Below are 12,533 nucleotides of genomic sequence, written 5' to 3'. Positions count from 1 at the left end.
AAAAATAATATCAACCAGAACTTTCATTTATAACTTATCCAGGAGAGTGACACATATGTAAGATACAAATACTAAAAATCGGCCACAAACTACTTAACGCTTAGATTTTAAGTGTATCATAGGATATTGCTTTTCAAGCATCAATACACAATTTTTCATTCCATATACAATATGATTTCAACTATGATACATTTGGCTGCCGTTGACATATCAAGATAGCATCTTCATTACCAGTTATATGTCTCTAGGGAAAGCAGCATCACTTGCAGCAGAATATCTAGAGGAACTCCCAGTCGGATTCGCAAAAATCTTGTGCTGGCAATTTCTTTTCCTCAAAGTCCGGGGTACGATCAGGAATCACGATCTCTGTACTTCCCGTTCCACCTAAATATCTGGACTGGGGAATGCACTGGGCATACTCTTGTTTCTTTCTTGATCCCAATTTTGTTGAGAGAGCTTCGCTTATCTTTTTCTGAGAGAAACTACTCAGTAAGAAACAAAATACACACATATACACATACATACAGATTTATATCTGGTGTGTGTGTGTGTGTGAGAGAGAGAGAGAGTACCTTGTATGATTTATGTTTGCCTATGCCTTGTGGAACAACATGAATCTCATTCCCTTCCACTAAAATGCAAGACTCCTCCAACTTTGTATTTGTAACTCGCTTGATGATATCCACTCCAGGCTCAACGAGGACTGCATTCTCAACCTCCATATCGATGTTATATGAATTTACTCTAGCGGCTACAGCAACAAAGAATTGGAAAAGAAAAATGCGATCTTCGTAAGAATCAGGCTGAAAGAATGAAACAGTTGAGATCCTACTGCACCAGATTGTTAACGTGGGTACATCCAAGCCCTTTTGGGGTTTCTCTCTCTCTCTCTCTCTGTGTCAATGTATGTTCGTATGCGAGAGAGAAAAGGGAGAACGAGAATGGAAGCATGATAATGGCCTCCACATATTTTGAAAAACACGTGATATTACTTCAGAACAACATGCCAAAGGGAAAATCAAGAAATAAGATTCATTAACATTATTTTTATGCAGTTATACGTCAAATGCAAGTATAGAAACCTATAATTTATAGCATTTGTAAAATGGGTTTCCATTTCTACTCCATTTGAGGGAAGGATCAATATTTACACTATAAAGGAAATTCTGTCTTCAGTATTTGAGTTCAAAAAAAGTTCCATATTAGACTCGTTATCATTGTTCACAATTCTTCATGCATCCATTGTAACTTTACTACATCCTCCAAGCGGAATCAAGGAATTACAATTCATTACGGTGTTGGTCATCTTTAGAGCTGTCTCGTGGCGAGCACAAGGAACCTAAAATTTCTAACATTTGGCATACTGGTTTTCAATTTTTTTTTTTACTCCATTTGAGGGAGGAAACAATGTTGACACTATAAAAGAAATTCTTTCCTTTAGTTATTTCCTACAAAAAGTTCCATATTGAACTCATTAAAATTGAATTTAATTCTTAATGCATTCATTGTTTTCTCTACACGGGTAACTAATTAGAGCAACGCGAAATAACCAAGAATTTTGTCAACAACCGAAGTAACTCATAGGTTCCTTTTTTTTTAATCAAAAAGACAATGAAAGAGCTCTTTTATATTATCCATCTATAAAATAAAGAAAAACACATACCTTCATCAGACAATGTAACCTCCTTGCCACCAGATTCAGCACTACATGCATGACTCTGAATATTTGAACCTAATTGAAGCCCTGTACCACCATTCATGGATGTACCTATCGAAGGGCAAAATGTTCATACCGCACATAGAGAAAGAAAGAAGGATTCACACTAAAACTCATCCACGAATAAATACCAATGGATTCTGAGGGCAAGTCATGACAAGATGAGATGCACTGAGCATCGTCATCCTTTCGCCTGACAGGATCAACTGATAGGATTGTATTAGAAGCCACAGATTCAATTGGAGGATCAAAGATCTGTGTATTCATATTCACTGTTTCTCCAGAATCACATCTTTCCCGTGAGACTAACTCTGTACTTGCTTCCACGTCACTTGAGTTCTTTTCAGCTGATACCGGAGTCATTGGTTCAGATATCTTTGGCAAATGATTTTTCTCAGAAATTCTTTTGATGCCAATAGGACGACGTTTATAGATGCCCATTTTTTTGTCTTTTGCTGAATAGACCTCAGAGCATGCATTTTGGACAGGAAATCCAGAAGATAGTGGGGAGAGATGGTTTACATCTTCAAGTCCACTTATCGGAGATATTTTCCACGTGTCCATGGCATGAATAACTTTATCCTCAGTTGTTTTATTCTTAACCTCTCCCCAGTTCTCTGTTAAGCATGGTTTTAGCTTCCTATTGATATCAGTGCGAGAATAAGGGTACATAGACAAGTCATCTGCAGCTACTTTCGCACATGATGAAGGAATCAAATCTTGCAAGACTTCTGAATAGAACTTTTTAACACTGACGCCGGCTTTTTGCACCTGGTTTTCCATATATTTAACAGTATCCTGTACAGGAGTAATTAACAATGTTGTAGTGTGAGTGAAATTGATGAATTACATTATTGACTGAAATATATCAATAAAGAACTTTTACAAATAAAACCATAGATACCCATTGCTACGGTTTAGATTTGGTTATGTAGATAGTTTTTAATGGGTTTTCACCAATTTTATAAGAATCATCCCTGGCATTGACTCGGAAAATGTAAAGAGTCAACAGCCAAAGTGTCAAGCCGATGGTTAAAATGAGTAAATAAAAAAATTTCTTGTGACCAGACAGTTTTGGGATCGACCCAGCTGGTTCTTAGGTAATTTTAGCATTTTCTAAATTTTCCGGGTTTGGCCAATAACCGGACTGGTATCTACAACGGTTCCTGGTTTTCCTTTTGAACCAGCAGTCCAAATTTATTATATAGTTTGTGACAAAAAAAAAAAAAAAAAAAATCTTGGGTGCAATTGTTTTATGCAAAACAAAAATTCAACCATTTCTAGGTGAAATCAGAATTTGATGACATAAGATATAAATCCACTTATAAAGACCTTCCTTTGGAATTAGCTACCAGTTTGAAGCTACCTAGAAGAATTAAACAATTTTTTAAGAACTAATTATGGGAAATATGAAAACTAAAATTATCTTTTGGAAACAAATTCATATGCAAAATTAATAGTTCATATTAAATTGTAATGAGGATAATGTGAGTCGGTTGACACTTGACGGACGAGCTCCGAGGGCGATGACTCCTCTGTCAATTAGATAGGAAAACTAATTTACAGCCAGCAATTAGAAAAGATGCTTTGTATAATTGGTAGAAAATTACTCATTTTCCATACATGTATAGTGGTGGTTGACATTCGGCCGTGTAATATGCCTTATTATCCCTATATATACAAAGGAACCCTCACAATGAGGATCATCAAGTCAAAAACAGAAGTTGAACACATTTCTCATGGTATCAGAGCCATAATACCTATAGAAAAAATAGGGGAATTGGTTGTGGGTGATTACAGAGAATCTCCGGTGTCTCTGTGAGAAATTTTTAGCGTGTGTAGTGACGCGGGTTCCTTACGGCGTCTCTTGGTGTGCAATCGACGCGACTCTAGCGCCCTGCGTGTAGGCTTGACGTGATTTTGGGAGTCTCCTTTTCGGCGTCTCTTGGGTGAGCGACGCAGCTTCTCGTCCGGCAGCTAAGTGCAATCGACACGATTTCAGCATCCTCTGTGTGTGGGTTCGATGTGATTCCAGTGATTAGTCAGCGTCATCTGTGTAGGTTCGACATGATTCCAATGACTGGTGAGTTAACGTGAATTTGTCTTGGGCTGCGTGTGTTGATTTGGGTCAATATCAGTGTTTATTAGGTCACATAATTGGGCCATATTAATTCATTTGTTTTAGAGGTGACTTTGGGCCAAGTGTTCAGCATTTATTACGCTAACTTAATTGGACCAAATTAATTCATTTGTCTTGGAAAAATTTAATTTGAGGATTGTTATTGATATAATTAATTGTTAGTACCATGACAACCAACATTTCTGAATTTTTTGGTGTGCGATTCACGGCAAAAAATTATTCTGCATGGGAATTTCAATTTCGATTATTTGTTATGAGAAAAGAATTATGGGGTCACATTAATGGAAGTGACCCAATTCCTATTGAGGCTAATAAATTGGCTCAATGGACAGTGGAAGATGCAAGAGTAATGACATGAATTTTAGGGTCTGTTGATTCTATGATTGTTTTAAATCTGAGACCATATAAAACTACTAAAGATATGTGGGAGTATTTGAAAAATGTTTATAATCAAGACCATACAGCCAGACGATTTCAATTGGAATATGGGATGGCAAATTACACTTAAGGCAATGTCAACATCCAAGATTACTTTTCCGGGTTTCAAAATTTATGGGGTGAATTTACTGATATTATCTATGCTAAAGTACCACCTGAATCCCTTGCCGCTTTCATGAACAAAGCAAACGTGATCAATTTCTAATGAAGTTACAACCAGAATTTGAGGCTACGCGCTGCAATTTGATGAATTGTGATCCGCCTCCTTCTTTGGATGTATGTTTTGGGGATTTACTTCGAGAAAAGCAGCGTCTCACAACACATGCCACTTTTCAGCAATATCACATGACATCTAATGTCGTCGCCTGTGCAGCTCACAAGAAAAGCAAGGGAAGGGACATACGGAAAGTTCAATGTTTCAACTGCAAAGACTATGGGCATATTGCTACTCATTGTACCAAGAGGTCATGCAATTACTGCAAGAAATCAGGACACATTATCAAAAACTGTCATGTTCGACGTCAGGATCGCTAAGCCAATGCATATTAGGTTTCTGTCAATCCACTAGCTCCTGAGGTATCTTCTGTTGCTGCGCAACCCATTCTTACTCCTGAAATGGTGTTGTTGAGCAACCCGTTCTTACTCCTGAAATGGTGCAACAAATGATTGCATCAACTTTTTCTGCTTTGGAACTTCAAGGTAAACATAATACTTCACCTCAATCTCGGCTAGTTGATTCAGGTGCCTCAAATCATATGACCAGCTCCTCCGACGGTCTTTGTGACATTCGCCCATATCAAGGTTCATCTCATATTCAAATAGCTAATGAGAGTCATTTAACTATTGATGTTGTTGGTAACATTAATTCTACTTTTCGAGACATTTTTATATCTCCTGATTTATCTACAAATCTTATTTCAGTTGGTCAATTAGTTGATAACTATGATGTCCATTTCTCTTGTGATGGTGTTCTTGTGCAGGATCAAGTGTCGGGAAAGATACTCATAAAGGGGCCTAAAATTGGACGATTGTTTCCATTACATTTTTCTATTCCAAGTTGTTTATCTTTGGCCTGTATAACCGTTAACAATAAAAGTGATATTTGGTACAAACGTTTGGGCCATCCAAACTCCACTATCCTATCTTATTTGTTAAATTCTGGTTTGTTGGGGAATAAAATCAATCCTTCTCATAATTTGTGCTTTGATTGTTCTACATGCAAATCGGGAAAGAGTAATATTCTTCCTTTTCCTTCTCACAGTGGTCATGCCAAAAAAGCTTTGATATTGTGCATAGTGATGTTTGGGGCATTTTGCCTGTCATCTCTCATGCTCAGTATAAATATTTCGTGACTTTTATTGATGATTATAGCCGATACACATGGATCTATTTTCTCCATTTTAAATCTAAAGTACTTTCAGTTTTTAAGACTTTTGTGACATATGTTGAGACCCAATTCTCTACTAGTATTAGAATTTTACGATCTAATTCAGGAGGAGAATATATGTCTCATGAGTTTTGTGATTTCTTAAAACAAAAAGGGATTTTGGCTCAATGATCATGCCCTTATACTCCTCAACAAAATGGGGTGGCAGAACGGAAAAACCATCATCTATTGGATGTTGTTCGTACATTATTACTTGATTCCTATGCTCCAAAATTCTGGTTTGAAGCAGTGTCCATAGTAGTTTATTTAATCAATAGATTGCCTTCCCAAATTTTACATTTTGAATCTTCATATTATCGCCTTCATAATCAACATCCTACTTATCATGACTTGCATACTTTTGGATGCATTTGTTTTGTTCATTTACATTCTCATGAACGACACAAACTTTCTGCACAATCTGTTGAGTGTGCCTTTATGGGATATAGCGTTTCACACAAATGTTATGTTTGCTATGATCCATGTTCTAACAGATTTTGTATTTCTCGTAATGTTGTTTTCTTTGAGCAACAATCTTTCTTTCCTACTCATGTTCAACATTTGCCTGAAATTAGTATTCTTCCATGTTTTGATGACTTGACTTCTCACCCTGAAAGATTCAAGCCTGGACTCATGTATGAGAGACGTCGACCAAATAGGCCTCTTCCGGAAGTTGGCCTCACATCTGATCTTGTCCAGCCACTCTCTTCTAAGCCTGAGTTGGTATCAAATACTGATGTACCTCCTAATCCGGATCCTCAACGATCTACCCTTATTTCTCGACTGCCTGATAGATATGGTTCTTTTCATTCATTTGCCACTACATTGACATCTATACCTAGTTATTCAGAAGCAGCTAAACATAAATGTTGGCGGAAGACTATGGATGAAGAACTTTGGGCACTTCAGGATAATCATACTTGGGATATTGTTCATTGTCCACCTAATGTCAAAGGTTGCAAGTGGGTCTATTCTATTAAGCTTGCTCTTATGGAACTCTGGATCGTTATAAAGCTCACCTAGTTGCTCTTGGAAATAGGCAGGAACATGGAGTAGATTATGATGAGATATTTGCTCCAATGGCAAAAATGACTACGGCGCGCACTATTCTTTCTATTGCTGCCTCTCACAGGTGGCCTCTTCACCAAATGGACGTAAAAAAATGCTTTCCTTCATGATGATATCAAGGAAGAAATTTACATGACACCTCCTCCGAGTCTTTCTTCTTTTTCTTCACAAGTACGTAAGTTGAAGAAATTTCTTTATGGGTTGAAACAAGCTCCTCGAGCATGGTTTGACAAGTTTCGATGTACTTTGTTACAGCTTTCTTTTATCCAGAGCCAGTATGACTCCCCCTTATTTTTTTGCAAGACATCTACTGGTGTTGTTCTTTTACTTGTGTATGTGGATGATATTGTTATCGTTGGCACGGATTCTAGGTCGATCACTCAACTCCAGCAGCATCTACAGACTTCCTTTCACATGAAGTATCTTGGTCCACTTACATATTTTTTGGGGTTGGAAGTACATATTGATTCTACAGGTATATCCTTGAACCAACACAAATACATCCAGGACTTGATCACTTTGGCTGGTTTTCAAGATTCTTCATTTGTCAATGCTCCTCTGGAAGTCAATGTTAAATATCGTAGTGAGGAGGGTAACCTCCTTCCCAATCCTACTATCTTTCGTCAATTAGTTGGGAGCCTCAACTACTTGACCATCACTAGGCCTGATATATCATTCGAAGTTTAGCAAGTCAGTCAATTTATGCAAGCTCCACGACATATTCATCTTGGGGCCGTTCGTCGCATAATTCGGTATCTCGGAGGTACTTCTCAACGTGGATTTTTTTTCCTTCTGGCTCTCCCATTCATCTTGATGCATTTAGTGATGCGAATTGGACTGGATGCCCAGATACTCGCCGTTCTGTTACGAGTTGGTGTATTTTTTTGGTGATTCTTTGATCTCCTGGAAGAGTAAAAAGCACGCTCGTGTGTCTAAATCTTCAACTGAATCTGAATATCGTGCCATGTCCGCTGCTTGTTCTGAGATTATTTGGCTTCGTGGGCTTTTAGCTGAACTTAGCTTTCCTCAATCCAATCCTACACCCCTTCATGCGGGCAACACGAGTGCTATTCAAATTGTTTCAAATCCAATATATCATGAACGTACAAAGCATATCGAAGTGGATTATCACTCAATTAGAGAGGCTTCTGAGGCAAATATTATTTCTCTTCCACATATCTCTACTGATCTTCAGATTGCCGACATATTCACCAAAGCCATGACACGACAACATCATCTCTTTCTTGTGGGCAAATTGATGCTTCTTGATCGCCAGCATCAATTTGAAGGGGGATGTCAATTAGATAGGAAAACTAATTTATAGCCAGCAATTAGAAAAGATGCTTTGTATAATTGGTAGAGAATTACTCATTTTTCATACATATACAGTGGTGGCTGACATTCAGCCATGTCATATGCCTTATTATCCCTATATATACAAAGGAACCCTCGCAATGAGGATCATCGAGTCAAAAACAAAAGTTGAATACATTTGTCATCCTCAAGAGAAGAAAGAAGGGCAAGACTAAAATATTATCAATGTACCTACAGTAGCAAAATGGAACTATGATGCTGTTAGTGCAAAGGAAGGTCTTGTACAGCTAATACCATGTTGTAAACTTTGCACGCGAATAAGCAAAATTTCATCGAATGCTTATGCTTATAATAGAAGGAAAACACAGATCTACGAAGCAAGGATACGGATAAGCACACTAGACACTAACATGACACAACACAGATAGGCTGACATATGACTTCCCAAGAAAATAGGGCTTGAACATGTCTTGTCTTAAAAGGATGAAAATATACTTCACCACATTTGTGATGAGGGTCTCCATGTGCAACGTGCCAACAACTTATCTTGGCTCCTTAAACACACTATAATATCTCCTAAAAAAGAGCAAACAGTAAAAGGAGAGAAATAAGCTAAATAGGGCCCCAACAAAAGCATGTGAGTACGACACATGGGCTTCTGGTCACTTCTTCATCGCTTCTTCCAATTTCAAAGTCAAACTTAAACATCATGAGTTCATTTCACAAATAGTTGCATGAAATTCGATTCGAGAATGGAAAGTTCAAAACAATTGGAATGTAAGACGCCTTTTTCTATTGAACTGTCAATAAGGAGCCTTAGGCTCTGGCTCATGAGAGGATTGCCTAGAGAGTAAAGCTAAAATGATGGGAAGAGGAATCTTTACCTGGACCATAACGTCTTCCACCTCCAAACACATAGCTTCAAACTTCTGGTATATATTTCCAGCCCAGGTTATACCTTTAAACTCCATGGCATGAAAGTTCAATGTCGCGTAGCTCTCCTCAGCCCAAGTTCCACAATGAAGTTATTATTCCACTACAAAATCCATATGGAATGAAAATGCCAAAAATAAATAATCACATGTACAATAAGAATTTTCAGCATAGTTGATGTGATTTCCTTGCAAAAAAAGAGGTCTCTAATAATGAAACAGACCATCACGTGATAAGATAGTACACAAGCAATTCAAAGTAACTAATTGATAGATTATTCAACCAACTCCTGAGAAGGACTTGAACTTTGCATAATTACTCTGCCATATGTTTAAGTAATCTAGAATGAGTCTTGGAAGGTGAGGATCTATGAACTTTTCACAAGTATACCAATATAATATGTGTTCTTAGATGATAGCAAAATATATGAGAGTTCTTAAATTCTCATAATCCACAACATAATAGTGTATTTTTAAATACAACATTAATAACAAGAAAGTATATCAAGATCTTGACATCCTTTCAGCCAACATAACAGAGAAACAGTGTTCACAGTTCATGAAAATTATAGAATGATAATGTGTCAAGTAGTAGAGTACTAAAAGCATGAATGCCAAATTCATTAGCAGGTTGAACTATCCAGTTTTTGATATAAAAAATGCACATTCACACAACATGAATCTAAAACCTTTGAGCAAGTTTGCTCCTAGTAGTCAATACACAAGAACGTATACATGTTTCTATCTGTTATTGATTGAATTCACTTATCATTATGCCCTACTCAACTTCATAAAGTTCCAGTGCATTATTTACAGGATAGGTGACAATTATGTGTTCTTTTTATTTCATTTTCCAATAACACATACGGGAGCATCCTCTCCCAATTAATGCTACAAACTGATTTTAGGCAATAAGAGAACAGCTTCAGATTTAATGAGCTCAAAATTAACAGGCATTGTCGCCAAAAGGGCAATGCATAATATTGTGTAACTCCCGCTAATATGCAGGAAACTGAAATGCCCAAAGTTCCGGAATCAATTCATGGTACAGTATAGTGAGGCATCATGAGGTAGAATTGTCTAGGAAAATGAAAGAAACTCCGGCATCAACCTTCAGCAATATGTCTTCTCATAATGTTAAGAAAATGATTTTCCTACTATTAACTCCATTGGACACGCCAACTCAAGAAAACAATTTGCAACCCTGGAAACTACAGGAATTTATTTTTCGGAAACAGTCAAGGACAATAAAGAAATCAGAGCAATAACTGATCAACCTAAATAAACCCACATAGACCGCTAACAAAAAAATCATCCTGGCAAAAAAACAAAGCATATGCTAAATATCTTGTGAGTATGTACCTGCTAGAATTGGGTGTTTTTTTTTTTTTTGGCTAAAACGTGAAAACTCGGCATCAAACAAATAATTGGAATAATTATGAATCATGTCATTGACGTGCGCCCACACTCGACCTTCCTCTTTAGCAAACCAGATAAGACAAATACTTACCAAACAGGAACAAATAATCAACACATATTTCACTTTTTCATTTATAATCGAACAAAACAAAATAACTCGCAGAACCGGTAAAAAAGACTGCCAAAATCTGCTGGCACTTTTTTGCCATTTGTTACCGCTGAAGACCTAAGGCAATAACAACATTACACAGAATACCTTCGGAGAGAATTCCCTTTCTATCATGTAACTTCGGAGAATAAACTCAGAAATCCATTTATGCTAAGATAATATAGAATCTCCATAGATAGAACTTTGTACCAAAAAGACAACTTTGTAAGAAATCTTTTCATGAATTGGGATAATTCCTTCATACTTCTATTGCAATGGAAAGATTCTTGAAAGATATCAAAAGTCATTTGAAGGTTCCCTAATATCAAAGATACCACAATACCTCTTTTTGTTTCACCAAAATTATACTTATACCCAATTTCCAGAAAAAGTATTCCAAAGCCATAAGTCAATCTCAAAATAAAAAAAATAAACTCAAAAACTTTACCCAAATTCAATACTTTCCGAGAAAACAATTAATTATACTGCATAAACAAGAAACCACATCCACACACGACAGATAATTATTTTTGCAGAAAAATTAAACTATGTTTGAGCATCAATTTTCCATCAGAGAGGAGGAAAAGTATATGATCAGTAGCAGGATCAGAGCCAGAAAAACAATCAAGAAACTTGAAAAAACTACACATATCTAAACAGAATTCATCAGAAAACAATGATAAATAATTAGTGGAAGTGTAAAAGGAATAAACAAAGGCACATACAGAGAAAAAAATTGGCCACCAGAAGCAGAAATCTTTGATAAATTAAATTATAATAATCTGTAATAAACCAGCAGCGGTATAATAGAGAAAATTTGAGATGATCTGAGCCAGAAAAACAATCAAGAAACTTGAAAAAACTACACATATCTAAACAGAATTCATCAGAAAACAATGATAAATAATTAGTGAAAGTGTAAAAGGAATAAACAAAGGCACATACAGAGAAAAAAATTGGCCACCAGAAGCAGAAATCTTTGATAAATTAAATTATAATAATCTGTAATAAACCAGCAGCGGTATAATAGAGAAAATTTGAGATGATCTTCCCCTTTTGTTTTGGACATGGGTTCTTGACACGTGTACTAGAATACGCTTTGACTCTAAGATAAATAGTACTACTAGGTTAACTTGACCAAGTTAGACCATTTTTATACGTTAGATTTTTTAATATTGTAGAAATTAATTATAACTATTTCACGCATTGTTTTTTAAATTAAGAAAAAGGGTAATTCAAAATATCAATAATTTATTAAAGTTTATTTTTAAAACTAAAGATTTATAGTTCGCCATAATACATAAGAATATTTTAAAGTAACTCCCCTTAAGTATTTTATATAGTCATGGAATTACCAATAAAAGGTGAAATATTGATACGCACAGATTTTTATTTGACCTATTGAAATAGAATAATGATATTCTAAATGAGTATCTACAATATTCATCATACGTGGCATCCTATTTCGGTATAATTTTGCTTGAATAAGAAAATCTATTTGATTGTTTCATTTTTTTAATTATCAAAATCATGTCAAAATAGGATGACACATAGAATGAATGTGTAGCCACTCGCTATTAGGGATAGGGCGAAACTCTCGAATTGAACCAATCAAATAGGACTCGAATCGAATTGAGCAATTTTCAAGTTAAATATCCGAATTGGTATTTGAATCAAGAATCGACGGGTTCAGTTCAATTCTCGATTGTAGATCAAGAACTGAAAATTTTAATAAAAACTGAATTTCCCTAATTATTTATTTATTTATTCTAAATAAATCAAATTATTTTATTTTATTTTAAATAAATTTGCTAACTAGTTAATTTAACTCAAACTCAAAAATATGATTATTTTTTTTCTAATTTTCAATCCAAACCTAACTTAATCAAATTGACTTAAGTTTTATCCAAATATATTATTATACCGTAATG

The 12,533-nt window shown here is 35.8% G+C and overlaps 1 protein-coding gene across 4 annotated transcripts; it reads right to left on the bottom strand.

Moving 5' to 3' along the window:
- Positions 1–11,668, bottom strand: LOC111378242. 4 transcript variants are annotated; one of them, XM_023001414.1, is made up of 6 exons: positions 11,548–11,668; positions 8,988–9,139; positions 1,849–2,515; positions 1,664–1,768; positions 573–751; positions 1–472 (listed from the first exon to the last, which is right to left on the bottom strand). In XM_023001414.1, the coding sequence occupies exons 2-6, from the start codon at positions 9,072–9,074 to the stop codon at positions 278–280; spliced, it is 1,233 nt and encodes a 410-aa protein (XP_022857182.1). In that variant the 5' UTR covers positions 9,075–9,139; positions 11,548–11,668; the 3' UTR covers positions 1–277. The 4 variants fall into 4 exon arrangements, with proteins under 4 accessions (XP_022857182.1, XP_022857180.1, XP_022857183.1 ...); XM_023001412.1 differs by lacking the exon at positions 11,548–11,668 and adding an exon at positions 11,328–11,436; XM_023001415.1 differs by lacking the exon at positions 11,548–11,668 and adding an exon at positions 10,711–11,286.
- Positions 11,669–12,533: the final 865 nt, after the last annotated feature.

This window comes from Olea europaea, unplaced genomic scaffold (genome assembly GCF_002742605.1).
Source record: "Olea europaea var. sylvestris unplaced genomic scaffold, O_europaea_v1 scaffold1794, whole genome shotgun sequence".
NCBI lineage: Eukaryota > Viridiplantae > Streptophyta > Magnoliopsida > Lamiales > Oleaceae > Olea > Olea europaea.
The sequence above is the reverse complement of the archived record's forward strand: the minus strand, read 5'-3'. Positions and strand labels throughout refer to the sequence as shown.